General features: G+C 34.8%; 1 protein-coding gene across 5 annotated transcripts in view; it reads right to left on the bottom strand.

Moving 5' to 3' along the window:
• The window catches only part of BRD1 (bromodomain containing 1), a 60,136-nt gene that overhangs the window by 17,855 nt on the left and 14,710 nt on the right, over positions 1-27,571 (bottom strand). For 3 of the 5 annotated variants that reach the window (XM_083831398.1, XM_083831399.1, XM_083831402.1), the window contains 6 exons: positions 23,406-23,562; positions 16,874-17,005; positions 15,536-15,664; positions 14,430-14,742; positions 13,405-13,665; positions 9,757-10,245 (listed from right to left, as the gene is read on the bottom strand). In XM_083831398.1, the coding sequence (XP_083687524.1) occupies positions 9,757-10,245; positions 13,405-13,665; positions 14,430-14,742; positions 15,536-15,664; positions 16,874-17,005; positions 23,406-23,562 (1,481 nt within the window). The remainder of the gene's footprint in view (positions 1-9,756; positions 10,246-13,404; positions 13,666-14,429; positions 14,743-15,535; positions 15,665-16,873; positions 17,006-23,405; positions 23,563-27,571) is intronic. The other 2 variants (XM_083831400.1, XM_083831401.1) reach the window with 2 other exon arrangements.

Here is a 27,571-nt window from a genome sequence, read left to right on the forward strand (position 1 = left end):
AACACACACAGATGGTTGTAAAATACAAGGCTCGAGAGCCTGAATGACACGTCTATGATATGTCATTCAGGATATAAGAAATACAATGACCATAGAAAATCATTAATATTTGGGAACATTTACTCCTAATTATCTTGGCCAAGACTACTTATAAGGACTTAAGATCAGTTTTCTATGATCGCATCTAGCCTATGTTCACATCTAGCAAATTCTGAGATAAATCACAAAAAAAGAGAACTGAATGGGCATTGTTAAAAACATTGCCCATTGAATGGGCATTGTTAAAAAAAAATATCTTTTTGTTCTCAACTTATATCATGAAAGAGCATGAACATTGCCTGTCAATTGATCTTACATCAGAAACCTAGTGCTCAGCAGTCCTTCGGAAATGCCCAGAAGCACCTACCAAGGCAGACTATTTCATTTCCTAATAAGTTCATTTCTTACATTATTATCTTAAGAATTTTATACGCAGCTTTTACCAACACAATATTTTTCTTCCTTCTTTGAAAGTAAATGTTTTCCTTTAACTGGGGGGAACACAATTGCTAGGCATGTTATCAAAAGGAAAAGAAACAGAGCTCTCTTACATAAGCATGTCCAACAATCCTAGTCTATTAAGAAAAAAAAAAAACACATGCCATTTACCATGCATTTGCCTTTTATAACTGTTTAGAAAAACTGGTTCTTAATTTCTGCTTCATTCCAGAACAGTGAACAGAAACTAGTTTCCTCTATGGACGCTGAAGAAACTATGTCTGGCTACTTCAATGGGAAACACAGAAGAGAGTTATCCATTAAAAATGCCCTAAAAAAAGAATTGGAAAAAAAAAAAAAAAAGGAAACAACATAATACCTATCTCCAGGACTATCTAAGGGATTCTCAACCATATGTGCCACTTGATACCATTTTTATTTGCAAAGCCTTACAAATACTACCCAGAAAAATCAATGGAAAAGCAAAGAACAAGATTCAAGAACAATATTCTGTTTCTTCCCAGTATCTTCTTGTTTCTCTGGTAAGCACGTATACTCAAATTTTTGCAGGAAGTACACTGGTCACCACCAGCACTTTTGTTGCTCTCTTGTTCCGTGTTCTTGCAATTACAAGACTGCATATACATTATACACGACTGGAATTGAAATCGTATTTTATGTGTAGTAAAAATGGCCAGGGTATATTTACACTTCCCAGCAGTAGCCTGCACAGTGTTGTGCTTTGTGCTTGTGGCTACAAGGGTGTTGAAAATGCACCAGTGTTTTGGCTATTGCTGAGCAGTGCTGGCACAGCATCAAGGCTGGCTCTCAAGGGCAGCAGGCTCAGGGTGGGCAAGAGGTGGGGAGGGAACAGTGCTGGGACACTCTGACTCCAACTATCCCCCTAAAGGGATATTCCATACCATATGATGCCACACAGCAATAAAAGCTAGGAGAAAGAAAGAGGAGGGGGGAACATTTATTATGAATGAGTTTGTCTTCTGAAGCAACTGCTATGCGTACTGAGGCCCTGCTTCCCGAGAAGCGTCTGGGCATTGCCTGCTGATGGGAAGTAGAAAATAATTTATTTTTATTATTATTCTGCTTCTGCATATGGCCTTTGCTTTCCTTTTATTAAACTGCATTTATCTCAACCCCCAAGTCGTGTTTTTTTTTCCCTCATCTTATTTTCTCCTCGTATTCTTTTAAGCAGTGGGAGTGAGGGAGCGGGTGTGCATCAAGTCAAACCCCCACAACTGACTGCATTCTCCTTGCAGAATGTTATTGTTCAAGTAGTCTACTTTAACCTCACAGAAGTTTATCATATTTTTCTGTCAACGTCTGGTGTTCAACGAGTCTTCCATCAGCATTCACATTTAAAGCACATAATGCTGCCTGCCTTCTTCAACAAACCTGTGAGTTTTACCATCTTAGGGAGTGTCCCTTATCAAACAAACAGCTGAAAAGCAGTTACATAAAAATGTGTAATGTTACACAGCTACTTAATACTGCCACTTTGATCAAGTTCTGAAAGACAAGATGGTTAGGTTATAATTCCCATCTCCTTATGGTGACTGACACATAGGTCAACCTAACACTGATAAAGACTCTAGATGTTTTATAATCTTGAGCAATTACTGGAAAAAACAAAAAACACAAAACAAGCAAGTCTTTGTGATACAGTGTCCTCTCTGACATATCACTGTTTTTACTATTTTTTCCCTGAACCATTAGTGGAATCTGTTACAACAGCTCCTATTGTGATCTTGTGATCTAGCTACAAGAACTTCAAAGAATAAACTGAAGAGTAGTTTCATGTAGGAAGACAGTGAACTAATAAACCAAGAAGAGTAAATAGTTAAGTGTCTTCTGCATATATCCCCAGATTTACAGGATTAACTTAATTGTCTTTTCCTAAATCTACTGGAGATAATTGCTGCTACTTTGAAGATACCAGTGTCATTTCATCAACACTACGATTATGTGGAGGATTATGAGCATTAGAGGAAAAATAAGAAATTTTAGTTTTAAGAGACCAACGCTGTATTTACCTATAGCACGGAGCATCAAAGTGCCAGTTCCCAATCACTGTATCTGTGGAAAAGATTGTGTAGGCATTTCTATCTGAAAAGCACGCATAAGCATACACATACGATAACACACAACATCACAATTCAAGTATCTTCTCTGCTGTATCATTTCTTGCAATAACTATTTCAATCCTACTTGGCTGAAAGGATCCCTACTTCTTATCTGGCATTTCCAGTCAAAAAGGAAATCTTGCCTGAGGTCTGACTTGAAAGGGAAAAGTGAAACTCTTCCCAGGCATTTTCGATGAATCGGCTCAGAGAGGTTCTTCTTTGACAGTGTATTGTGTAACTGCCACAGATGATTTTCTAAACAAATTTTCCTTCACAGAAAGGAGCTTTCAGGATATGAATTTCATTTTACTTCCAAATTTCAATTTTGTGTACAGTATTGCCTCAGCAAAAAATTTTATCATTCATCTTCCTTCTGACTTTGTAAAAACATTTTGAACCTCTATTTTTGCAGAGGATGTACGTCCAGCACTCTGCAGTGGTAGGATCCCCTCCCTCCTCCAAGTCATTATGGGGGATCTTTAGAATCAGACAGAATACAGGCAGAGAAAGACTTTGCAATAAAGGGAATGATTGAAGGCTGACAAAACACTAAGACATTCCTGAATTTTGTTCTATCAGAGCAGAAAAAGATAGAAAAATACAACAAATGGAGGATTATCAATTTATCATTTATGGGTTTACAACTTAGTATGCTGCGTTTTCTACTTCAGGTAAGAACCATTGTACAGGAGAAGAATGAAAAGTAATGTGTAACCAACTGATGTAATTCTTATGTCTGGATCACTCCGTACATCTCAGTATGGACAGATTGTGAGAGCGTGTATGACACAGTGAGAGGGTACACAACACCATGTTCCATAACTCTTCTTTATGCAGAACATCTCTTTATGTTTGTAACCATATAATCTTTTCTCACCCGGGGAAAAAACAAACAAACCACTCTTTAAGAGAGTGTGTTTCATCTTGTGGGGACTGTCTCCCCCTCTCTCCACTCATATTAGAACAAGATACCTGTATTTTTTACTTCCATGTTCATTGCCTGAAGTTACCACTGGAGTCATATTCATTTTTATGATTATCCATCTCTTAAATCAGACCTGTAGGCAAATTATGTTCTAAAGAGGTCAAAAATAATGGTGATCCGTATAATGGTGATTTGATGAACTCTGGTACCATACATTCCTGGTACAAGGGACTCCATAATATCAAAGCCTGAATTTTAAGGTAGGTTATCTACACAGAGCCCCACCACCAGGGGAAGTGTGTTCTTAATTCATAAGCATAATATAGATCTCCAAACTTTTTTTTTTTTTTTAATACCTTCAATAAACCCCACAGTTCTCATCCCACCATCTGCGCCGCACAGAAAAATGAGTTAGTGTTAAATGCCGCAGATGAAGCACAGAGGAGACTATGACATTTTATTTTTTAGAAAGCCAAACCTGGGCCAAGAATGAGCTAAGCAGTCCAAAAAAATGAAACACCAAAATATAGTGAAAGTCTCCACAATTCCTACAGCATGAAGAAAAACAGAAGGGCATCTAGAAATATTTTTTATTATTATTATTATAACAGAAGATTCAGCTATACTGATCTTAGAAAACACAGAAACTCTAAGTTGGATGCTAGTAATCGTCTTTTATGTAACCCAAAAGATAGCGCTTTGAAGAGATTAACAGGTTAAAGACCCAAGAAAAGTTTCTAGAATTGCATACTTTAGCCTATGCATGCACAGACTCCAGAGAAACAGACCATTCATCCAGCTGTTCATCAAGCCCCACTGCTCTTGACTATGCTGCTCTAAAGAAGCAGTATGCAAAAGGATTTTTAATGGTGAGGAAGTTAATATCGTTGATTGCATCTAAAGTACCAAAAGGAGTATTTATGCTTAAATGTTGATGCAGCTGTTGACTGGTTTAAAATAGTTTACATTCCTGTCCTCCTTACTTATGCACTTATTTTAGTCCACATGTATTACAAAATCCTACCCTATTTCTCAAAAATTTTCAAGAAATCCAACTAAAAAAAAAATTAGTAGGGCTGCCAGAATTATTGTCTGAAGCTTTAGTGGGCCAAATACAAAGAAAGACAACACGAGCACTCTTCCCACATCCCCCCGTTCTCTTCTTAGCCTGCCTGCTGTTCTAGGCAATTTGTCACAGTTTTACGGTGGCCTACCACCCCATTTTAAAAAATAAAAAGGCAATTTGTCAAAAGCAAACAGAAATGCACTAACATTTCCCCCTTCACCACAAAACTGTTGGCAATATTCTAGTCAAAATTAGCTTTCTCAGCCTCCTTGGTACTTATGTGCTGCTGTGCAGTCTGGTTCTATCTTGACAACTTAGCCGTCGAGCTCCTGTAGTCCCCATGTCTGTACACTGAGAGATTTAACAAGCCATGGGACAATTCCTTTCAGGCCTTCACAATCTCCAAAGCTTTGTTTGCATTTACACCTTAAAATATTTCATGCTTTGAAACTTCCTGGAGAAAGGCAGCTGCAGTTTTTGGACACCACTAAGTGCTTAAATATCTAAATTTCATGTCATATTTTACAGGAAGCAATCAGTATGCATCTAAAGAAAAAGAAAAAGAGTAGATGTAATTCAACATATCCAGACTCTGCATATGTCCACAGTTTTAGTCAAATTACTGCTTTTTACTCATGAATATATAACAGATACTGCCATTCTTATCTATGATAACCAGACTTTAATAGTTCTGTTTTCTGAATTCATTTTTTTCACTCAGTTAACTCTAGCTTAGAATGTTCTTTAGAGAGAGAATATAAGTTATGTTCTTAGATATGTATTTCTTACTTCCATCTCTTTCATTTAGAGAATGGTGATTGAATTTCGCACACGTCAGCTTGGTTAAAATTCAGGGTTCATTTGTGCTCCAGATTCGAAGATTTAACAGAAATCACTTTGAGGAATCCAAGAAACAACATGTTCCATTTTACCCCAGATACAATCTCTGTCCTCATAACACCAAATAAAATCGACTAAAAGCGTTCATTACTACAATCTGAAACATATCACATAGAAGTGGAATCCACGTACTGGTTACTTGAAAACAATTCTTAAGTGCCAAAAAATATTTTGTAGTGGCCAGGCAGAAACAAAAGTCAGGCCAACACTTATTAATAGATTTATAAAGGTATAATTATGTTTGTTGTATACTGACAACTACAAGCAAAGTAGTTATTACAAAACGATAATCTCCCCTCATCCCTCAAATCTGTCCTTTTTGCCGTGTTATTCAAATTCAGTGATCCATGTTTTAAATGCATGCTTACATCTGTTTCAGTGCCCTAAGGAAATCTGTGTAGCTGGAAGTGTGAAGAATACTGAGTAAATAGAGTTACACCAAACTATTACTGCTGCCTAGCCAAGAAATAACAGAAAACTGCACTGTAATAGTCACTGTTTGCAATTCTAAATCTGTGGTAAGTTAAAGTGTTTGCTGTAGGATGGCAAATTTTAAATACATAGCTTCTGTTTAAAATATAGAGCACAAACACTGTAAGTGTAAATTACTATCCTACATTTATGAAAAACAACTGATAAAACCAAGAACATCTTTAAAAATTTAATCGAGCCTAATTTTTAATTTTATAATAATCAAAAGGCATCTTAAAACAGTCACTTTTCCCAGGATTTCATTTGGTTGATATTGATAGAAGCAAACTTTTAAATGCTTCATAAAATTTCTCATATATATTGAGCAGCTTTGTTTTCCTCAGATGTAATAACTGCACCAATTAATTTTCTGCCATTAACCTGACCTGATGAAAAGGACTAAGGTTTATAACAAAAAGCACTCTAAGTATGTGATAGATACTTTAGGAGGTTCACTGAACTTGTAGCAGTTAACTTTTGACACACCAGAACTTCAAGAAGCATACAGCGATCTCCAATGTAACCAAAATTGCCAGAGTAAAATTTCTCTTCTTTCTGAAATTGCTAGATACTATACAAACCAACAAGATGATGTATCCAGTACATATACAAATTTTCTAAACACATCTCCCCCAGCATTTAGTTTTCAGTTTACACATAACAACCATGGAGAAAGAGGTGCTATATATGTATGTACGTGATAATGCCCCAGTAGAAAAGTATTGCTTCACATTTTTTAAACAAGGATTCAAATATAAAGGGAGGCAAGAATATTAAAGACTGCTTTTGGTCCTCTTTGAAGGATAAATCATACTGTGTAATAATCAGTTATTTCTGGGAAAAAAAGCTAGTATTTCAATAACTATTTTGTGTACAAAACCAACAACATATGGGACACTAAAACTTAGAAAGCAGTGGACCAGCGGATCCTGTATTTGTCTTTCTTGCAACTAACTAGCGAGCACACCAGCCTCCACTGTACTCCAACAGAGAACAATAGCAGGCAGTCTATGAGAATACTGAAACGTCAGACGAAGTAGGTATGGTTTCACCTAACTAGGGAAGGTTTGGAGTCTTCTTTTGAACCTCATGTAGAAATACATCAGTGACATCAAGGGGGATACCCTGAGGACAGAATAAGGCGAGGAACAAAACAACACGGCATCTCTAAGTAATGAGGGAGAGGGGAAATAAAAAAAATGGTAAGGAGGGAAAGAGATGTGACAGCAGACAAACTCCACAGCAGTGCCTGACCAGTAACAACATGCACCCAGCAGGCTGGGTGCAGCTCTTGACCAGTTTTTCTTTCTGGAGACCAAAGTTTCAAAGTATATTTGTATATTAAGTGAAGTCCCTGTTAATGACATTCTTATATCCACTAGAAATGAGGATATTTAACATTCATACCAGTAAATCATGCAATAATCATTCTCTCTAAGTGACAGTGATCGACCACGGAGTTGCTAACTCACAAGAATGCACATAAGGAGCCTGAAGCATGCCTTATCTACCATGGCATGTCTCAGAAGGGAAAGAGTCATGTCTGATGAATTCTCCTTAAGAAAGACATTTTTACCAGCAGTATTCAATTACACTTCAGTGAAAAAAATATCCAAATAGAAATTATGTATACAGTAACTTTTTTTTTTTTTAAATCTTATCAGAACACAGACATCTGCATGAATCTACAACAGCTTGCATAGGCAAAACTAAAATAATACAACTAATTTTATATCTTGGAAACCGTTTAAGGTTTGTGCTGGTTTCCTGCTAAATTGTAGCTCAAAATAGCTGCCAATTGCAAATTGGCTCAAATTACTGTGGAGACACGTTCGAAAATAACGTAAGGAAGAAAATCTGCAATGTAAAAGCAAAATTTTTGTTGCAAATTGACAAAGAATCACAAGAGTAAGATTTAATAAGTTGGCACATCTGTATGAACAATATATGAAGAAAACGTGTACCGTTCAAGAAAAAACAGAACACTTCCAGTTGAAAATAATTTGGCCAGAAGAGTTCAGTTCACAAAGTCTCTTCTTGAACAAGCAAACAAAAACATAAACACCTCCCTAAGTAATAGTTCTGCATAGATTTTATTCCATGCATATTCCATTACTTTCAGGAAGAAGTTATAGAATTCTATTTAAAAAATAATAACAGTAATAAAAATATTTTAACCCTTTGGATTTTATTCCCATCACTGACCTACATATTATACAATAACAAAATACCTAGAAATTCTGAAATGGGAAAGTCTATTAAAATCAGAAGAAATTATTCATAATTCTTTTAATATAATCAAAAGCATATTTGCCCCACATATGTGCACTGCACAGAGAAAATGAACGACATGACACTTTTTAAGTGTATTCAACCAGTCTGATTTATTTATTTATTTAAAGAATTAAGTCGGTCTTCCTACATTAAAAAACTGATTTTAGAATGTTTAAGATAAAAGTTTCATAGTTCGGACTAATTGCCTGCATGATCTAGCATAAAGTGACTCATTATGCATGTGATAAAATGCAAACTGTATAAAGACACACGATTTTACTGTCCAGATTAAAGACCAGTAAGTTAGAATATTTAGAAACCAAATCTTTTTATGTCATTAAATAAGATTAATACACTTCTACCATCACACCACCTTAACCTGATTTCTGCTTCAGAACTAAGGTATCAGATTAGATGTATGGGCTCCTTCCAAGCTTTCATAGAAAGCAAAACAAACAGGGATTTTCCAATGAGGGAAAACAAACAAGCCAAAAAAAAAAAAAGACACCAAAAATATCTCTGCACCAAAACTTATTATTTTCTTATTTTATTTTTCTAGCCATAATTTCCCTTCTCTTTTGATCATTAAAAAAAAAAAAGCACACCTCTTAGATTAGGTTGATCTTTTAGGTCTGCTTTTAGAGTACATCTTCACAATAAATGTTTGAAATACATTTCTATGTCTTTCATTCATAGACAGAAAAATCACATGCTCTTTTCATACCTGCATACAGGCTATCAGTGTAACAATGAAACAGAGTGCTTATTTCAGAAGGTGATTTAGAAGTCATAGCAAGTGCCATTAAGGAAATACACAAGTAATTTCCTTATGCTGCTGTTCCTCCTCATATAGGGTTTTATTCAAACTTGTCCAAACAGAACTATAGTTTGCTAATACAAATTGCATTCATTTATCTATTTAAAGTGAACAGACTTAAGAAGAGAAGCACAGGAAATGTCATCATTATTTGGGATTTTAATGCTTCCACAAAATACATGGGTAGGCAAAGCACCTCACACATAGTCATCAGTTTCACAATGTGAAAATATGCTTAGAGTAACATGGTATCAAATAAAGCTGCACATGGAACGTACATCTTCCATGCTCCTTGTAAAAATTCTAGTTTTGGCACCATATATGAAGTTTCCTTTTAATTAAACAGGGAAATTTCCAAAAAACAGCTGATTCGTATTTCCCATTGTATGCAACAATAGGAAGTAGGAAAACAAGTAAATAAAAATGAAAATATCACCCACCCAGACATGTAAACTTGAAAATTCCATTGCTAAAGTGAAACTGTGAAAAAGGAAAACTTGGTTCACTAAGTCCAATTGTAAAGGGCCAACACAAAAAAAAGATTCAGTAATTTTTTGAACTGTAACTACATCTGAGTACTGAACTCTGAGGAAAAACTGTTCGAGTGCTAAAACCTGAAGATTAACAATTACAGGTATGTTAACTTTTGAGATGCATCCATTCAAATAAGTTTTGTAACATTTACCTGTATCCAAGCGCTTTACAGGGGACTCATCATCAACCTCAGAATCTCCACATGCACTCCTTGATCTTTTCCTTGGGTGCAGAAGTGTCTCCAACCTTGGAAGGACTACAGACAAAAAGGTTTTGGTCCCTAGCTGTGGAGAAGTTGGCTGGGTTTCAGTGTTCTTTGCAGACTTTTGGGGGCTTATACTTTTCGATTTGCAGAAGAGAATGGATGTACGTCTGTTTACATCAGTTGATGACTCAGCTACAGCAGAAACAGTCGACTCATTGAGATTACTGTCAAGTAAGTGTTCTGGAGTGTGTCCATTTATTTCTTTCTGAATGGAAGTGCTATATAATTCATTATCAAATTTTACTCTTTTGTAAAGCTTACTCTGCTCTGGATTGAGTTCTACTGGTTTGAGGGTTGGTGGTTCTGAATTAGTCTCCAAGTTTGAAGGAAGAGGTAATGCATCTGATGGTTCAAGTTTAGGGGGAGATTTATCTCCTGAAAAAATTATAAATAGAGTGTGATTTTTGAAAACTTGTAGTTATAAAGTCTATTATAAAACTCACTATAAATGTGCAGCCCACCAAATAAACTGTTGTTTGGAAACAAAGCATAACATTTTAAAAACAATTCTTGTCTAGCAACAGTCTGTCCTAGTTAGTAGTTCCTACTTTTATACTGGGAATGTAACATGGATAGAAAAGTAGGTGTTTATAGTTGGTGTTAACAATTTACACCTGGATCAGTACTTTTTACTTCTCATGCAATTATGTTAGTTTCATTAACTAAAAACTAAGAAAACTTCCTTTTTTTTTTTTTAATACCAAGTTGGTGTGGTGGATGATTATCTGTTAAATGCACTTACACTGCCATTCAAGTAAAATACTTGATATAATACATTTTATAAATTTTGTATATTCCCCTTAACTGCCTAAGACAAATTTTATCAAATAGACATTTAAAAAGTGGTATTTGTAACCTGATCTTCTAGAGTAAGTTAAAACGTGATATAAAATTACAGAAAGGCAATTTCTGCAAAGCTGTTTACATTTGTGACTAGCAGTTTCATTTGCAAAACAAACAAACAAAAAAGCATCCCCTAAACCTTGCAGCTTTATTAGCTACTTGTTGACAAATACAGACTTGACAATGCAGACTTGATAGAAGAAGTCAGAAAAACCACCCTCTACCAATTTTCTTTCATCCTGTTTTTTTTCCCCCCTCATTATCCTTTCCCAGATTATTTAAATAATTCCACACTGGGAGAAGACAATGGAGATGTAAGGGTGAGCATAAACAGCTAGTTTCAATTTTTCATCCCAAGTGATGGGAAAGAAAATATATATTCTACTGTTGCAGCATTCCTAAATACAAGTTACAGGACTACCTTACCCGTCAACACAAAAAATTATACACCTTTGTAGCTTATTTATAGATGTTAACCTTTATAGCTTCCAAAAGAATCTTTTAAGATGTGAGTTAATAATACGATGCTTATTCTGTATGAATAACCGCATGAGACCAATAGAACATTTATGCTGTCAAATCAATTTTAAAAGTTTAGTTAATTTTCTATGTCACCTGATAAAAGATGTGAAACAGCAAGGGTTTAAACCCTGTATCTGTAGTGAATTAAATATTATCTATGTATTGTTTTGGTTTTGGCTTAGCAATCTTTACTTTGGAATCAATAACTTCTCAGTGTAGAAGAACTCTGCCCTATCATTCATGGTTTAATTGAACAGTAGCATAGTTCCTATTAAAAATAGTGCTAAAATACAGTGTGACTATGCTCACATCCTTTGAAGGCATGCAAGTATTAGAGTCGGTAAATAATATTTCAGGAAGACATTTAGAATGAAATTTAGGGTCAGATAAGGGTATTTACAGTAGCACGAATTTAAGAAAGCTTATAGTTTAGAATATCCAAGGTCACTGTTCTTTTTGAACAAATTTTATTTTTCTCACAAGGAATTAGAGAAGATTCTCAAAAAGACTGAAGCATAGAAAAACACTTAATTTAGACACTGAAAACTAAGTTTCACTGCATTATTCTGCCACCACATTTTTAACATGATCAGAAATTGAAAATAGTATTGCCAGGGGTTAATTCACAGCTCTTCTAGAGTCAGCTCCTGTGAAGATCCTGGGCACAGCATTCTCATGACTACTTTCCTCATCTCTCTTTTTTTTTTAGAGATTTGTTCTCTTTCCTCTAAATATCTTCCATTTCAGAACTGAAACGTGAACTAATGACTACTACTCTTCGCTGTAACAGCAATGCCAATCAACTCTGGATCATGCTCTTTATAATTACAATATTTTTTAAACATATTGTAAATTTAAGAAAACAGTCACTGCTCAGTCTTTTAGAGACTAATAGTCTAATAGACTTTTAGTCTATTATTTGCACAACAGCTGCAAAAGTTAAATGCTGAGTAATAAAAATGTTAAGCTACAAGTAATAAAAAGTTAGTGTATTTTTTATCTGACAAAGCACATTGTTAAATGACTACATTCAGAGGCATCATCACTTGAAGGAGATTTAAATAAATAAATAAAACAGCATTAAACAACTTAAGAATGTTTAACAGCTTCAGAATGAGGTAAGTCACATGCTGATCCAATTACAATTTTTCTACTGTTGTCATTCAAATCTCAAGCCCATTATATGTTTGGAAACCACTCTTAGTCACAGTAAGAAACAAAAACTAAGTTGCTGTTTGAATGGCAGTTAAGGACAGTCTTTTTATTCACTTCACCTTTCAAAAATTTTGATAGCATCAAGCTGCACGGGACTGTTTTATTTATTATCATGCTTCCACTTTCCCTTCCGCTCTTTCCTCCCACAATTCAATAGTGTTATGCCAAATGAAACAAGCCTCTAACTCTCCTAGAGAAAAACAGATTAGCTTTTTAGGGAAGAGCTGATTATAAAACAAAACCTCTCAATAACTTTTTTTTTTTGAGACTGGATTTGTTTGCTTCATTTAAAAGTGAGCAATAAAGACCTCAGTAACTGAGTTAAAAACAAAAGAATCAAATACAATATATTGAACTGTAACAAAAAGTTGGGTCTTTCTATTATGTTGCTCTCACTGAAATCAATGGGAACTAGCCAACAGTTGATGTAGTTCTGAGACCAGTATTTCGAGGAGGAAGAGAGGCACAAGGGGAAGGGCTGGTTAGATTTGGCTGCCTTGGTTCTACAACATGAAGTTTGATGACTCCCAGCAACAGTAAGCTTTATTAAAACAGAAGGGAAACAAACAAACAAAGCCTACCCTCCACCCTCCCCGAAGAGCCTGCAGATCATAGAAAAGCTACAAATGACTGTACAAGAGCCAGCATTTTCAACACGGTTGACTTAGGCCCACATGATTCCTAATACATATTTTGGCATTTAAGCGGATTTCTGAAAGTATAAACACGTTTTCCACTCAGACATTTGATTCCTTTTTGTATTACTACTGTGAAAGGAGGTTTTAGTTAAAAGGATCATTCTCATATTCTTAAAATGTTTATTGTACTTAAGTGGCTATTTGTCCATTTAAAAATGAAACATATTCATTTATTACACTGTTTAATTCACATGATTAGAGCAGCTGATTGAAGAAGTCCACAGTAGTACTAATTTAAACAAGGTATAAATCTTACCTTCTTCTTCTCCATCCTGTTCTAGTGCTGCACTTTCTTCTTCAAAACTTCCAATACCTGATTCTATTTGAGGAACTTGGTTGTGTTGCTGACTTATTTTGTTGCGAATACTGCTGATTTCTTTCTTTAACAGCTTTGCTCTTTTGCTCCTTGACCCACTGGATTTCATTGCACAGGTAAGATCAAGTTTTTCTAGCAACTCCCTCAGCTGTTCTTCCAAGGACATATGCACTCTGTTCGCAGGATTCAGTAACCTATCCACTGAAGTCAAAATACGTATAATTGAAAATGTGTTAGTGTTTCCTACATATAATTCTAACAGGAAAAAAAGTCATGTGCTGGAATTGAAAACTTATCAAGAAGCTACTTAGATTAGTCTTAGTAGCTTTCCATTACCAGTAAAGAAATGCTGGCATGAATTTCAACTGTATAATGTTACTACAATTCTTCTTAATCTGAATTTTGCTCAAGAAATCTAAGCAGCTTAGCAAGGTCAGAAGGAATACAATTAACCTTTCCCACCCTATCAGGTAATTTCCTTCTTGTCAAAGCACAGGGAATTAGTTATAAAAGTAGAGTGTTAATTATTTTCCTTAACTGTCAACAACTCAGAGAACCGATATGCATGTCTAAAGGAAGTTGTTTATTTCCCAGTATTACAAGTGTGCTTGATTTTTTTAATTCAATGGGTTATTTAAAAATGTACTGAAGTTTACACATGATGGTAGTCATTTTCCATGACTTATGACCAGATACAACATGTGAAAGAAGGTGCTCAACTTAAAACCCTGTTTCATGTATCTTCTTAAATGAGGCTTTAACATTGTCTTCCAGATTCTGATTTTGACAATGCTTTCTAATGGCAGATCCAGTAAAAGAGAATCAACTGAAACTTTCAAATACTGTCTTTAGCGGAAAAAACAAATTCTAGTCAGTAGACTGAACAGCTACAATTTTAAACGTTTGTATGGAATTTACACACACCAAAAATGCAACTTCCAAAAACAATCCAAAAAATATCTTACCATCTTCCCAAGAGAAAGGCTGTGGTGACTCAAGTTTAGGCCGTTCAGGTAAGTGCATTCCAGTTTCATTATTATAACCGATTCCTTCAGCATCTCGTCTAGCTTGCCTGAGAACTACACCTCCTTGATCTCTTAACCGCACTGCAGCTCTATAGAATATTGTATCTTTTGCATTGTATTTCATACAGTTATCTATGATAAGATTGAAGTCTTCTTCAAACTCACTGAGGTTTTTATAGCCTTGAGCATCTAACCGTTTTCGCATGGTAGAGAAATCCATAGGATGTTTTATGTGATCCAAATAGTCTGGAACCTTTGAATAAATATTTAAAACAACAACAACAAAAAAAAAGGGTAGAACTATGGTAAAATTTTCTTATTACAGATAAGGTAATACCTGCTACTAACTGATCCGCGTGTTTTAACATATTAACACCTCCTATCAAGAACTTCAAAACGTAGCTGAGAGTTACACATCTTGATATTGTAAACATTTACACACCAGCAGAAGAGTACACATTACAAGACCTTGTATCCTAGGTCTACTAACAGATGCTGAAACTACTTATGACATGTATGTAACATACAGTTCTAAAAATATGTGTATGTATAAATACATTTGGATATGCACATGTACAATATATGCATATTGCATACACATGTATATGTAAAAACAGACTTTACATATACATCTATACACATGCATACGTGTATATGTACGTATGCATACATACACACACACATATATATAGCCTATTTTCCTGGTAAATGAAAAGGAATTTTACCTCCAAATAAGAACACAGTATCCATATTTCAATTTTTAAGACACCCTTCAAATTTTCTTTATCAATTAATCTTATAACAGAAGATTAGTATTTTGCCATCTTATTTGGCACATTTTTTGCCAAAAAATATTTTGGTATATGAACAAGCAGATTTTCATAGCAGTAAGACATAACTGAAGTTATAAGAATACAGGTTAGAAAGTAACACTACTCTGTTGCAACACTGCATTCTGTGATGCCATGAATTGCTTCTACTTATGTTTAGGTATGACTTGGTGCCACATAAGGAAAACCCCTGGAAAAAATAAGCTTAAAACATACCTCTTTAAGGTTCACTGGCTGAGCAAATATACGTGCAGAATCCTTTTCCTGCAGCTGATCCAGAACTGATCGCAGAAGTACAGTAAATGGAGTAAGCTGAAGTTCCATAGCAACTTGCTCAATCTTGACCTAAAGAAGTGGTAATTATGTAATGAATTATTTTTCATTAAGATACTGTTTTAATGTAAGTTGTCTTGCAGCAATAGTACTTTAGATATGAAAAATGTTATAAAAACACTGCTTCAATGTCAGCTGAAATACCAGAGTGAGTTTTCAAAAATAATGCTTCTAGATCTTAATGCTACTTTCAGTATCATCAGTTGGCATGGGTCTGACATATGTTTTCAGCTGATAACCTTAAAACAAAAAAAATAAATAAATCACTCATCCCTTTGCTGTAGACTCAATTTCAACTCTAGCTTCTCATCCTCTCAGAACCCAAATTTTTTATCTATAATAACTGAATTTTGCTCCATTTTTAATAGTAATTTTTTCTTTGAGAAGTTGTTACATAAGAGATTCATATTTTGCCACCAAAAATAATAAGAATTTAAATGCAATTTATTTAAAATTAATCTTCATTTGTAATGCCATTTTCAAGACGCAAAAAGACAATCTGATGAACATTTACAGGCTACATAAACCCCAAACAAAGGTAATTTTAAAGACGACGTCCTATATAGATTCCAAACATCATTTAAACAACCAGAATCTACATCTTCAAATACTTGGTTGCTCTTCAAAATTGTCATTATTTTTTCACAATATTAAAACTCCTCTACAGTTTATTTTCAGGACATTTCAAGAGTTATCAACACTGAAACAGTTTTGTTAAGGCAAAAATAAATTCTTTATGACACATCAATGGTGTGGGTGCATACACATAAACAAACAAAGCACATTTTCAACTAAGAACAATTAAAGACTCCTAAGGGCAAACTTGTTGCTTCCACAGTTTCATATAAAATGTTCTCTTTCTGCAGTACAGCTTCCTCCCATCTCGTATCCTAGCTATCTTAACCCTATAATGCTGTACGATTTAGATGCAGCTTTTTGTTTTTTTTTTATTTTATGACAAACAAAGTGTTGCTCAATAAAGGTACTTATTGGAAAAATGTGATAATCAAATTGTATATGTTTCTTCAGAAACCAATTAACTTTGCAAGTGTAACAGAATGGCTTGTTAAGTAACTTTACATATTTTAAACAGCTTATGGGAGAGTGCATGCACGAACAGCATATACTTTGTACTGCAAAAATTGTGTGAGAATACTTAAATTATCTTTCCTTCAGAAGAGTTTCACCAAATTAAAAGGTGAAATTAAAAGAAACATTTACCTGCTCTCTTTTTAACTTTTCACGCTTACGTATAAGTTCAATCAACAAACGTGCCCTTTCAAGATCATGGCGCAGCCTTTGCCAGTACTTCAATTTTTCTTTTAAGGCTTGCATTTCTTCATCATCTTCTCTCTAAGAAAAGAATCAATAGATTTTCAGGAAGTGAAAACACTAATCTCTTTCTATAAGCTAGTTTTCTGCAATTATATAAATGTATTCACTGGAAAGAAGAAACTTTTTTTTTAAAAAACATACTCATAATCTTCATACTATAATTCTTCATTTTTTCAACTATCTAGCTGAAAGCAAAAATTGTAAAACTGAAAAGCAGGCCTATAATTAAGGTTATTTACATCAGAAAAAGCAATACAGCAAATAGCAACCCAGCAAAAAAATGGTATTTTCACAGCAAAATCCAAACCAGGAAAACTAGCCCTGAAGTGGTCAGTCACTTGATAACCCTTGTAGATCCCTTCCAACTACTATTGTATTCTATTCTACTCTAATGATCACCAGCTTCTTCAGAAACATCACACAAGCCTGGTAGAAATGAATTCTTACTGTGCTCAACACAGTCCACCTCCCCCACCCCCAGTAGAATCAGGAAACGCTTGTAAGAGCATCAAGATCATTCTGACTTCTGAGGACAGGAAATGAAAAGCAGATTGTCAAATAAAATACTAACTTCAAATGGTACTGCAAATAGGCAATAGAGTAATACAACCTGGACGACAATGCACTTTTAGGAAGAAGCGTTTAAATACCTGTAGTACTTAGTTGGATCTGTACGCACAGAATACAGCCTTTCCTCTTTGTTTTTACTATTTTCCATAAGAAAAAGAAAGATATTGGAATACTACCTACAGATTCAAAAGAGATCCATAATTCACCCGAAACTATGGTAAAGAGTAGAAGTCCTGCTACTAGTACCAAGTGCACAAAAGAAACATGCTTTGGAGGATTATTACATTTTAAGAGAATACTTTAATAAAGAATCTCAGGAAAAGATCCACAGCTTTGTATGCTGGCCTGGAACTAGCATAACGCAATATACATCTGGTAAGGTGTTTTTTTTTTTTGTTTGTTTTTTTTTTTGTTTGTTTTTTTTTACTGAAACAAATAAGCAAATCATGAATAAATTCCAGAAATTACAAAAAACTAAAAGAGGATTACGGAAAACAGGCTAAGCAGGTGAACAGTAACCACACATTACAAACTGTGACACTCATAGCAAAAACATCCCTAATAGAAGGTAATTATAAGTCCTTTAAATAAAGCTTGTGCAATTTTTCAGCCAAAAGGTACTAAAATCGCAAAAAATTGGCTGTTTAAAAATATCTAATAGATCTGTGAGTACTGAGTAATCTACAGAATATTTTAGTGCTTTATATGCCTTGGAAAAGTAAAGATTAATACCTATGGCAACTATGAAGTTAGTTTTATTCAAATAAAACTTCTTCACTAAAGTTGAAAATCCTTTACTGTCAATTAGCTCTGTATCCTGGTAAAGCAATCTGGTAACAGTAATTTGTTCCCCTTTTCAAAATAACACAAAAAAGACTGAAAAACTGTAACTAGAACTTTCTACTTCCCCTTCCTAAGGTCTATTACCACTGACAGTTACTTTGGTTTTTATTTCTTTAAAGTAGCTATGTCTTGAGTTAGACACCTAATAACTGTTGAAGGTCAGAATATTTCTGAGTAAACTTTGATAGGAGCACAAATATTAGTACACACTTTTTAATTCCTTAAAATTTCCAGAGACTCACTGAAATAGAAAATCTGCACTGACACTAATTGCTGTTCCTGTACACCCCTTCATCTCCAAGTCCAGATCCTACGTGTGGAAAAACAACCTTTTAACTGACATATTTATACTTTTTTTTTCATGGTTTTACTGTTTTTAAGAGTCAAAATTTAGCTCTGGCTCTTGCCAAAAGTGTAAGTCTTATCCTTTTGCTTGCACTCATTCAATAGTTTGTTCTTTTGCCCAATGTAATTGCATACTTCATCAGACTGGGGAACTGATTCTGCTGAAAGCTAAGACACCAAAACCATACTAGTTTTAAGGTGGGTCAGGAAACCTAAATACAGCAAGAGGAAAAGTTACTTTGTTGGAACAGGTCTGGTGTAGTTCATTAGGCTAAATCTGAAGGTGCAGTTGCACTTAAAAATATGTATTTTTAAGATTTTTTTTTAAACTGAATCACTTGTTTCACCTGCTACAGATATATCTATCAGATAAACATAATATTTCATTATCTAAGATAACCAGGTAGGTTTAAATGTGCAGATGTGACCCAAAGCATCAACAGCACCTCGTCTGCTTTTTTGTTGGGCATACATACACTACGGTCCCTCCTTGAAAGTCACCTGGGCCTGGGGATTAATGGCATACTTCCAGTTTTGCATCACTTCTGTGCAAAGTGATGTTGGCAGTTATACTAGCTGGTACCAACTCCTTTTATACTTTATTACATAACATATACCTTAATTAAATTAAAAGATCCAGGCAAGTTGAAAAGCACTGTTGATGCACTGGCTTCCTGTATCTATCTAGTGAAAACTTGGATAAAATGAGTCCCTTTTAAAATTTTAATTTCTCAAAACCTTGCTGACAATCACATTTTCTATTAACTTCCTGATAAAGAGTTCTTCCTCCAAACCTTTCTTTCCATAACAAAGCCAGAAAAAACTTCTTGCTGACAACACAAGACAAATTTAGAACAAAACTGACGTTTTACAATGAACTTAGCTCTTACCAAACACCAAGAGATGCATTATCCAGGAAAGCTAAAACTGTTTTTTATTAACATTGAGGGATAACACTTCTAAGTCTACACACAGAACATACACCAACTGAGAACTCATCTTCAGCTCTACCTCTGACCATAAAGCACACTGTACCAGTGGCTGTATACCAGTAGGCACACTGTCACTGTACCAGCAAATCACTCCTTATGCTGGATGTGAATATACGGGAACAGCCTCACTCCTTACAGGGACTGTAATTTAGCAAGAGCCAAACAGGAATAGAATTACTGTGGTAACATTGGATCTTGATCAATACAATTAGCTTTATAAGGATTACCTGCTGTTATTCATATGTCAGCCAAAACCATTTTGTGACTGCAATTAGTGTTCTTACTGAAATCTTCACTGCAGGTATAACCTTAACCAGCAGCACTTTCTCCTTTTTTATTTTTGCTCCGAATAGCAGTTTTCAAACAACCTCACTAAAGTGTAGTAGCTGTTGCTGCAATAATTTCATGCCTTATTCTCATTCAAAAATTCTCTAAGTGCTGAAAAACCTGGAATAATGGGGCTGTAAGTTTATTATTTCCAATATCTTTCCTGATTATGTAGGTGGAGAAAGAAGTGACAGTACGAACCATTCTTTCAGAGGGTTCCTTGTTCCTTCAGCTGGTGAAGTGCTACATTAAGATCTGCTTTGTTTAGAACCATTTGTTGATATATCATCACCTTCAAAAGCATAACCTAACTGAGCTCTAACACAGTCATTAAGAAGTAATTTTTAAACCATGGAACACTTCTTCTGCCAAACCTGTTCTAGTAAACAAACATTGCGTAGGGATCACAAACACCTTCCACTTGACATCTTGAAACCGGTTTCAGGGTTTTAATTCAGGATCCTGATCTTCGCATTTCTTTTCGATTTAAACAATTAAAAACAACCAAACCAAAACAAAAAAACCCAACCATCTCTTTTGAATCTGTACTACACTGGCGCTTATGTTCCTGTGACTGACTGAAAACCAGAGTTCTTGACATTTTGACCTCAAACCTAAAATAAGGTAAAAACAACTTTCTCATCCAGATCGAAATTAACAAAGTCACACTCACTTGCCCCACCTGACTGGCACAAGTAATCTGCATCTGAAATTTCTGAGGAGTTTAATAAACAGCCATAGTTGATTTTAATATGTTTTTTAATACAGCTATGGCTGTTAATTAAAGGCTTCATTATGGTTTGGCCTACACTTGAGTAATGAAGATGACTAACGCATCTAATTCTTTGTAGTTATGACTACTGTAAAAGGTATTATAAGTACCTTTAGATGATGTTACAGAGAAGACAGTGTCACACACAGGACACTTGCTACTCACTGAACAGCATTACCTACATATTTTTCACCAAACAGGACAATTTAATACTCAGCTTTGCTTGAAAGTTGCATTTTCTTTTCAAAAGATGAAGTCCAATTCAATTGTTATTTTTAAAAATAAAGTTGAGCAAGTGCTCCAGTTTTTACTAAAGCAATAGTTTCCAATTACTTAGAAAATATTTTCATTATTTACTTAATTTAAAATAGCATAATTCTGTAATTAGAAAAGAAATGAAAGGAATAGTGTTTATACAGGAGTGTAAACATGCAAAGGCATTTTAAACAGCTCCAATCCAAGGTCTATGTTTGTATTATCTAATGTTTGATCATAATCCTTTTGTTGTGGTAGTTATTACTTAAATCTTTACAAATGTTGCAGTCCTGATGCAACAGAACATGCCATCTCAATAGCAGAAGTACTTCCCAACTACTAACTAGTAAATGCAATTTTTTCAGACAACAGTGTAAGTCTGTACTTTCACACGAGTCCTGGACTTCTGTGCTTATTTTTATTTATTTTAAGGACTCAAGTTCACTTAATATATTGTTGCTGTTGCTTTGATGTCCACTATCTGAATAATTAATTTGAGCTATTATTAGCTAACTGTCAGACATTACTTTGTTGAATAAAAGCTTCTATTACAGAATTAAAGGATTAATCAAAAGAATAAATAGTATTAAAAAAAGGGAACAGTATAGAAACACACAAAAGATAACTTTGAATGTAAATTGGCCACTTGTTTAATTCCACCTAAAAGGAATTAGGGCATCTTTTCTATGAGGAAAGGCTGAGCGAGCTGGGACTTTTCAGCCTGGAGAAAAAAATGCTGGGGGGACCTTATCAATATATATATGTATCTGAAGGGATGGTGTAAAAAGAGTGGAGCTCTTTTCAGTGGTGCCAGGACAAGTGGCAATGAGCACACACTGGCACACAGGAGGCTCCACCCGAACATCAGGATGGAGTGCTGTGTGGGTGATGGGGCACTGGCACAGGCTGCCCAGGGAGGCTGTGGGGTCTCCCTCCTTGGAAATCTTTAGAAGCCACAGAGATGTGGTCCTAGGCAGCGTGCTCCGTGTGGCCCTGCTTGAGCAGGGGGTGGCCTCCAGAGGTCCCTTCCAAACTCGGATATTCTCTTAATTGGTGATTAGTAGTTTTATGTAGAAAAAATAAAAATAAGAAAATAAATGCACACAAAAAGGACAGATCAGAAAGTTAGGAAGGAATGTTGAATGTTATTTTTGTGACTATACCAATTCATGATTGATCAACAAACAGCAGTGTAATACAAATGAAATTAATAGTTAAGCTACAAAAGGGGAAAAATCTCACTAATTCAAATAAATGATAGTCATATACAAAGTGTTTTAAAGTTATAAATCACATTCTGAAGATCTAGGGGTTACTTTACAGTAACAATTCCACTGGAAATCAAACATCTGGAGAATGGAGAGAACTCAGCCAACTATATTATCAGTTCATTTTAAAAAGTAACTGGAATGCAGAAAGAATTTTCACATCATGTTTCACAGCGCTTCAAGGACTATTACATGGATCCAGGTACGGAATTCAGAAAAAAAGGTTTTAGTTATTTTCAAAGTTACTCAGTGTCTTGAAACCAGACAAAACCTCTAATGTTGCTAAAGTCGTTCATATTACAAAAATGAGAAGCAGAATAGTACTGCTTTATGACTGTGATACAAATCTGGATTGACTGTTTTGCTTTGCTTTTTACAAATTTCAACTGGTAAATGCATACAACTTTAAAAAAATAAAGTTGTTTAAAGATAGGTTGAATTTAACTAGAACAAAATATAAGCACGAATTTATGCTTGCCTATAACTCCACTGAGTTTTGTCAGAAGTGAAACTAAAAGTTGCATCATCAGGCCTTTGAACTTCATCCGTATCTTGTTCTTTGTTTTGTTATTACCAAACAAGAACACAGAACTCATACTCTAACCTTTTACTCTGTAAAAGTTCCTGGTTTTTTTTTGTTTTGGTTTTTTTTTGTTTGTTTTTTTTTAGTTATGTGTGTCAAAGAAGAAATCTGTTTTGCATCTGTTAATGGATGGACTAACTCATAGCACATTGATGAATGATTTCTAAACAACCACAAACCTAATCAATAAACAATGGTATTAGGATGGTTTTTGTGAAACACTTAAGCAAATAAATGATTATTCTGCACAATTATTATTTTTTTTTGGTCTCACAAGTAAAAGGAGTTAAATAAGTAATGTGACTTGAATTTGAAACTGGACATTAAAAGTAAGGTAAAGCGTTTACTCAGTGCTGAATTAAGAGAAAGTTTTTACTTGGTGCTATGTTTCCTGATTAATTTTTTACTCTTTAAAATAAGACTTTCCGATTTCTTTTTCTAAGTAAAAAATCATGTCACCTACCTGTTGTGTGTTTCTTTGTGACTGTAAACTGGACTGCAGCCTTCTCAACAGAGGAACACCATTCCTAGACAGCCTTTTAAGCAACCAGTAACTGTGCACTCGTTCAACAAACTGCTTCTTCCGCTGAATGGCCACCTGATTCATAATCTTATTTAATCTAAAATATGGAAAAACTGATATTGTATTTTTTCCAGCAAAAGATAAAACATATTTGTCTATGGAAATTAAACATCAGGCATATATATATATATATATATGAATGTATACTGTACCAACAGCTATGATCACATTATTAGTTTCTTTCAATTACATCACTTTCAGCACAGTTATCTCTCAATAATATATTACAATCAAATACGTCTGCTTTACACTGTATTTCTAACAGATATGTTAAGGTACTTTAACTAATACTAACTGATCCTAAAGGACGTCAATTTTTTCATGATCATTAATTTTCTCAAGAACAATTCCAGATTAAGGCTGAGAATAAAACTTAATGTACATTTTAGAGTAAATTTCCTACTGAAAACAAGACAGAAAGCTTTAAAACCCTACTGAAGTTTTCATATCACTTGTTGCATGCTTAATATCATCTTCACACAGAATTAGTAATTTGTTTCAAAGACAATACATCTTCAAACTTTTAACATAAAAGCACGTGAATACTCTCTATACTTGTCAATAAAACTTGTATTATTGATCTACTAATATGAATCTTTTGGCAAATAAAGGGAAGAAAAAGAAACGTTAAACAACTGAACGCTTATGATTTTTACACTATGCATATGATGAAAACATCCACACAGAAAAGTTGCAACAGGGGATGATAAAAAAGTTAAGCAAAATATCGTGATTAAATAAACATCATTTTCTCCAAACTCTGTTTAACACATAAATATTCTTCATATAGCACTTTCCTAGAATCTAACAAACACAACAACCTCAAATGCTATTTTTTTAAATAATGACAAAGTTCCCTGTTAAAACAACCCAAGTCTCGCAAAACATGACATTAACAGCTCAAAATTTACATTCAAATAAAAGCTCCTTTGAAACAGATCTTCAATGCTGTGCCTACAGCATCTTGAAATCACAGTGCAGAAGTACAAAACCTTTTAGTTGTAGAAGTTTTTGTCTTTGCTTGATATTGCAGGAATTTGTGGCCGATGGCAGCCCTTGCAAAATTAACACCAGGTGTTTTAATATACCAACCACCTGCACTGTTAGGAGGGTTGTTCATTCAGTTGGGCAAGTCAGAGAGAGAAATGATTTCCCAGAGCTGGATGTAAGACAGAGTTACAGAAAGGATAATATGAATGAACAAAAATCTGTTTGTTCTCCAGGCAATATACTACTACCTGTAGGAAAACTCTACAATGCATAGTAGTAGATCTATCAAAGATTGTCCAATTAAATTTAATAACAAAATAGGCAAAAATAAAGTCAAGATAGGCATCTGATTTATAGAACACTACCACGAAGCATTTAAATAAAAATTCTGAACATTTACATATTGGTATCTTGTAGCTTTTTCCCTTTTAGTATTAGGAATAAAGCAGTTTCTCAGCTAAATGACAGACAAGAAGTAGTCAAATACATAAAGTGTAAAGTTATGAGTAAAATGATTTTTAAGAATGCTTTGGAAGCTTGAACAGTATTCTTCAAACAAACATGCATGTGAGTCTACCCTGAGCTCGCCAAACGCCATCTATCACCGGTTGATTTTTCTTGGCTACGTAGAAGGTAAGGTGCAATAGGTCTACTCAAGGTTACACTACATGGAGCTACAGAGCTTTCAATCATCACAAAGTACAGGCAGAGCAAACACCGGTCTTCAAAACAGAGTCTTCAAAACTTTGTCCTTGAGCATTCTTGATGAATTCTGGCTTAACTTGAAGGAAAGTTAGAAAATCTTTCACTGACTTACTCTTAAAAATCTTTCACAGGCAAAACAGGCATTGGTATGACTATATTAAACTTCATATACAAGTTAATTATATAACATCACAGTTAATTATATAATTTAATCAAAAAAAAATAAGATTACTGTCATCTCTGTCTTGAAAATAGCAAACCCTACCGAAGTGAGTCAAAAAAGCAATCAAATGTATACCTATTTGGAGAGATCTGAGAATCATAACTCCACATGAAGAAAGGTGCACTGGCTTCATGCCCATCAGATGTGGCAAGACTAAGCAAACATCTTTAATTACAGCTTTAAGTACATCTGCCCATTCACATAACGAAGCATTCTATTCTTAGATAATTATGATAGCAATGTGCTAGAAAAAACTTTAGGAGAGATGTTTGCAGAAGATATTTTCCAGCTTTCAAAATAAAAACAAGCAGAAGTTCACAGTGCAGAAACGACCTAACAAGTTGTAGGAACCTACTGTTCTCTCCCTACCCTCCAAATAAAACTGAACCCTGGCTCTACATATTTCATTTAGACACCAGGCATCGGTAGTAGCAATACAATGTGAATCACCTTTTCGTTTCTCAGGATGCAGAGGTCAGAGGCTCTTCACGTTGCACACATCTACAGAGCAGATGATCTCTATGACTCGAGACATTACATCTGCCATCAGCCCCTGAAAAACCTATAGTACAGTTTGTTGATCAACTTTGTTTAGTCAGATACTCCCAAGAAGGCTTTTACTATCTGAAACACTTCACATTTTGACAGATGATACAATCATGTGGGAGAAATAAGACGGCATACATCTACTGCCATAAAACCCTAGAAGCAGCTCAGACCAGGTACTGATTTTGAAGCTCTTGTCCTCAACAGAGCTACCATCGTGGGAAAGTCTCACTCAGACTCAAAGATAAATTCAGCTGCGGTGAACTTGAACACACACATGAAATTAAGCACACGTACACATCAGTCTTGAACACGTTGCTTTCGGCTACCTGAGCTAGAACTAACTTCTGAAACTTTGAAAGTAAGTTTTTCAAACAAACTTTGAAATCCTTCGATGTCCTTAGGGAGCTTGCTGCATGCTTCACCTCTCCCTCTTCCTCCCTCCAGTAAAGAGATGTAATTTTAAAGAAATTATTGAAGAGTTAAAAAAAATTATTTAAGTCAGATAAGAGAGCTGTTTGAAGAGTTCATAGTTTTGCAATCCAGGATCTGACTTGCATAAGACAGGACTAACTGCTGTACTACACTGTCAACTCCCCCAGGAAGAGGCAGAACTTACAGAAGAATTTAAATCACCTCCCAGAATGACACAAAATACATCAGTGACAAAAATTACTGCCAAAGTACCCATCCACCCTAGAATTTTCGCCAACTATAAGAACATCATGAAAGAATAATGTTCTGTAGTGTTTTTATTTTTTAACAGCAAGTGTCTACTGTAAATCTAGTATTGTGCTAAGAGAAAATAAACCAGATTTAAAACGCACAGTAAACACAGGTGTATCAATTTAACCCGTAGTGCTTTATCTTCAGAAATAATAGGCAAGCCTCATTACAATGAACTACTTTATCTCCCTCTTTTTTAATATATATATATACACATCTGCTGAGACTGCCAAAGAAGCTAAGACTACTGTTCCAGACAGCCCACAAAGAAGGGAACGTAGGATCACACACTTGAAAGGCACTACCAGCATTATTGCTTCCTCTATAACTGACTTCAGACACGTCAGAAAATGAAAAGTCACAACTACAGTGGCTACAGAAAGCAAGCAAGAGAGATGAGAACTGTCCTTGCTGCCCACATTCCTTAGGGAAAAAGAATTTGTTAAGACAAAATTCCCAAGAAGTCTTCTGAAATGGATGACATTGCATTAAACAATTTCCTTCTAAATACTTAAACAATCAACACAACTAAGTTAAACAAGTTTTCAAGCTGTAATTCAGCGTAGCAAGAATCGATGTTCTCAAGCCTAAAGAACAGCTCAGCATGGCTCACAGCACACCGTTTTCACCCCTCAACTTCTCAGTTGATTAAAACGAAGAATACTGAAAAAAACACAGTTCATCTATAAATAAGATTTATGTATTTCTCTAAATGGTTTCTCTTTAACATTATAAAAGAAGATTAACAGTCAGAAAAAACATTTTAGATTTTTCAAAATTTCTTAAAACATTGTTGTGCTCCCACGACATTTGGTACTTCTCAATATGTAACTGGTCCTGTAACAGAAGCCTTAGG

This window comes from Anser anser (assembly GCF_964211835.1).
Source record: "Anser anser genome assembly, chromosome: 1".
Classification (NCBI taxonomy): Eukaryota; Metazoa; Chordata; class Aves; order Anseriformes; family Anatidae; genus Anser; species Anser anser.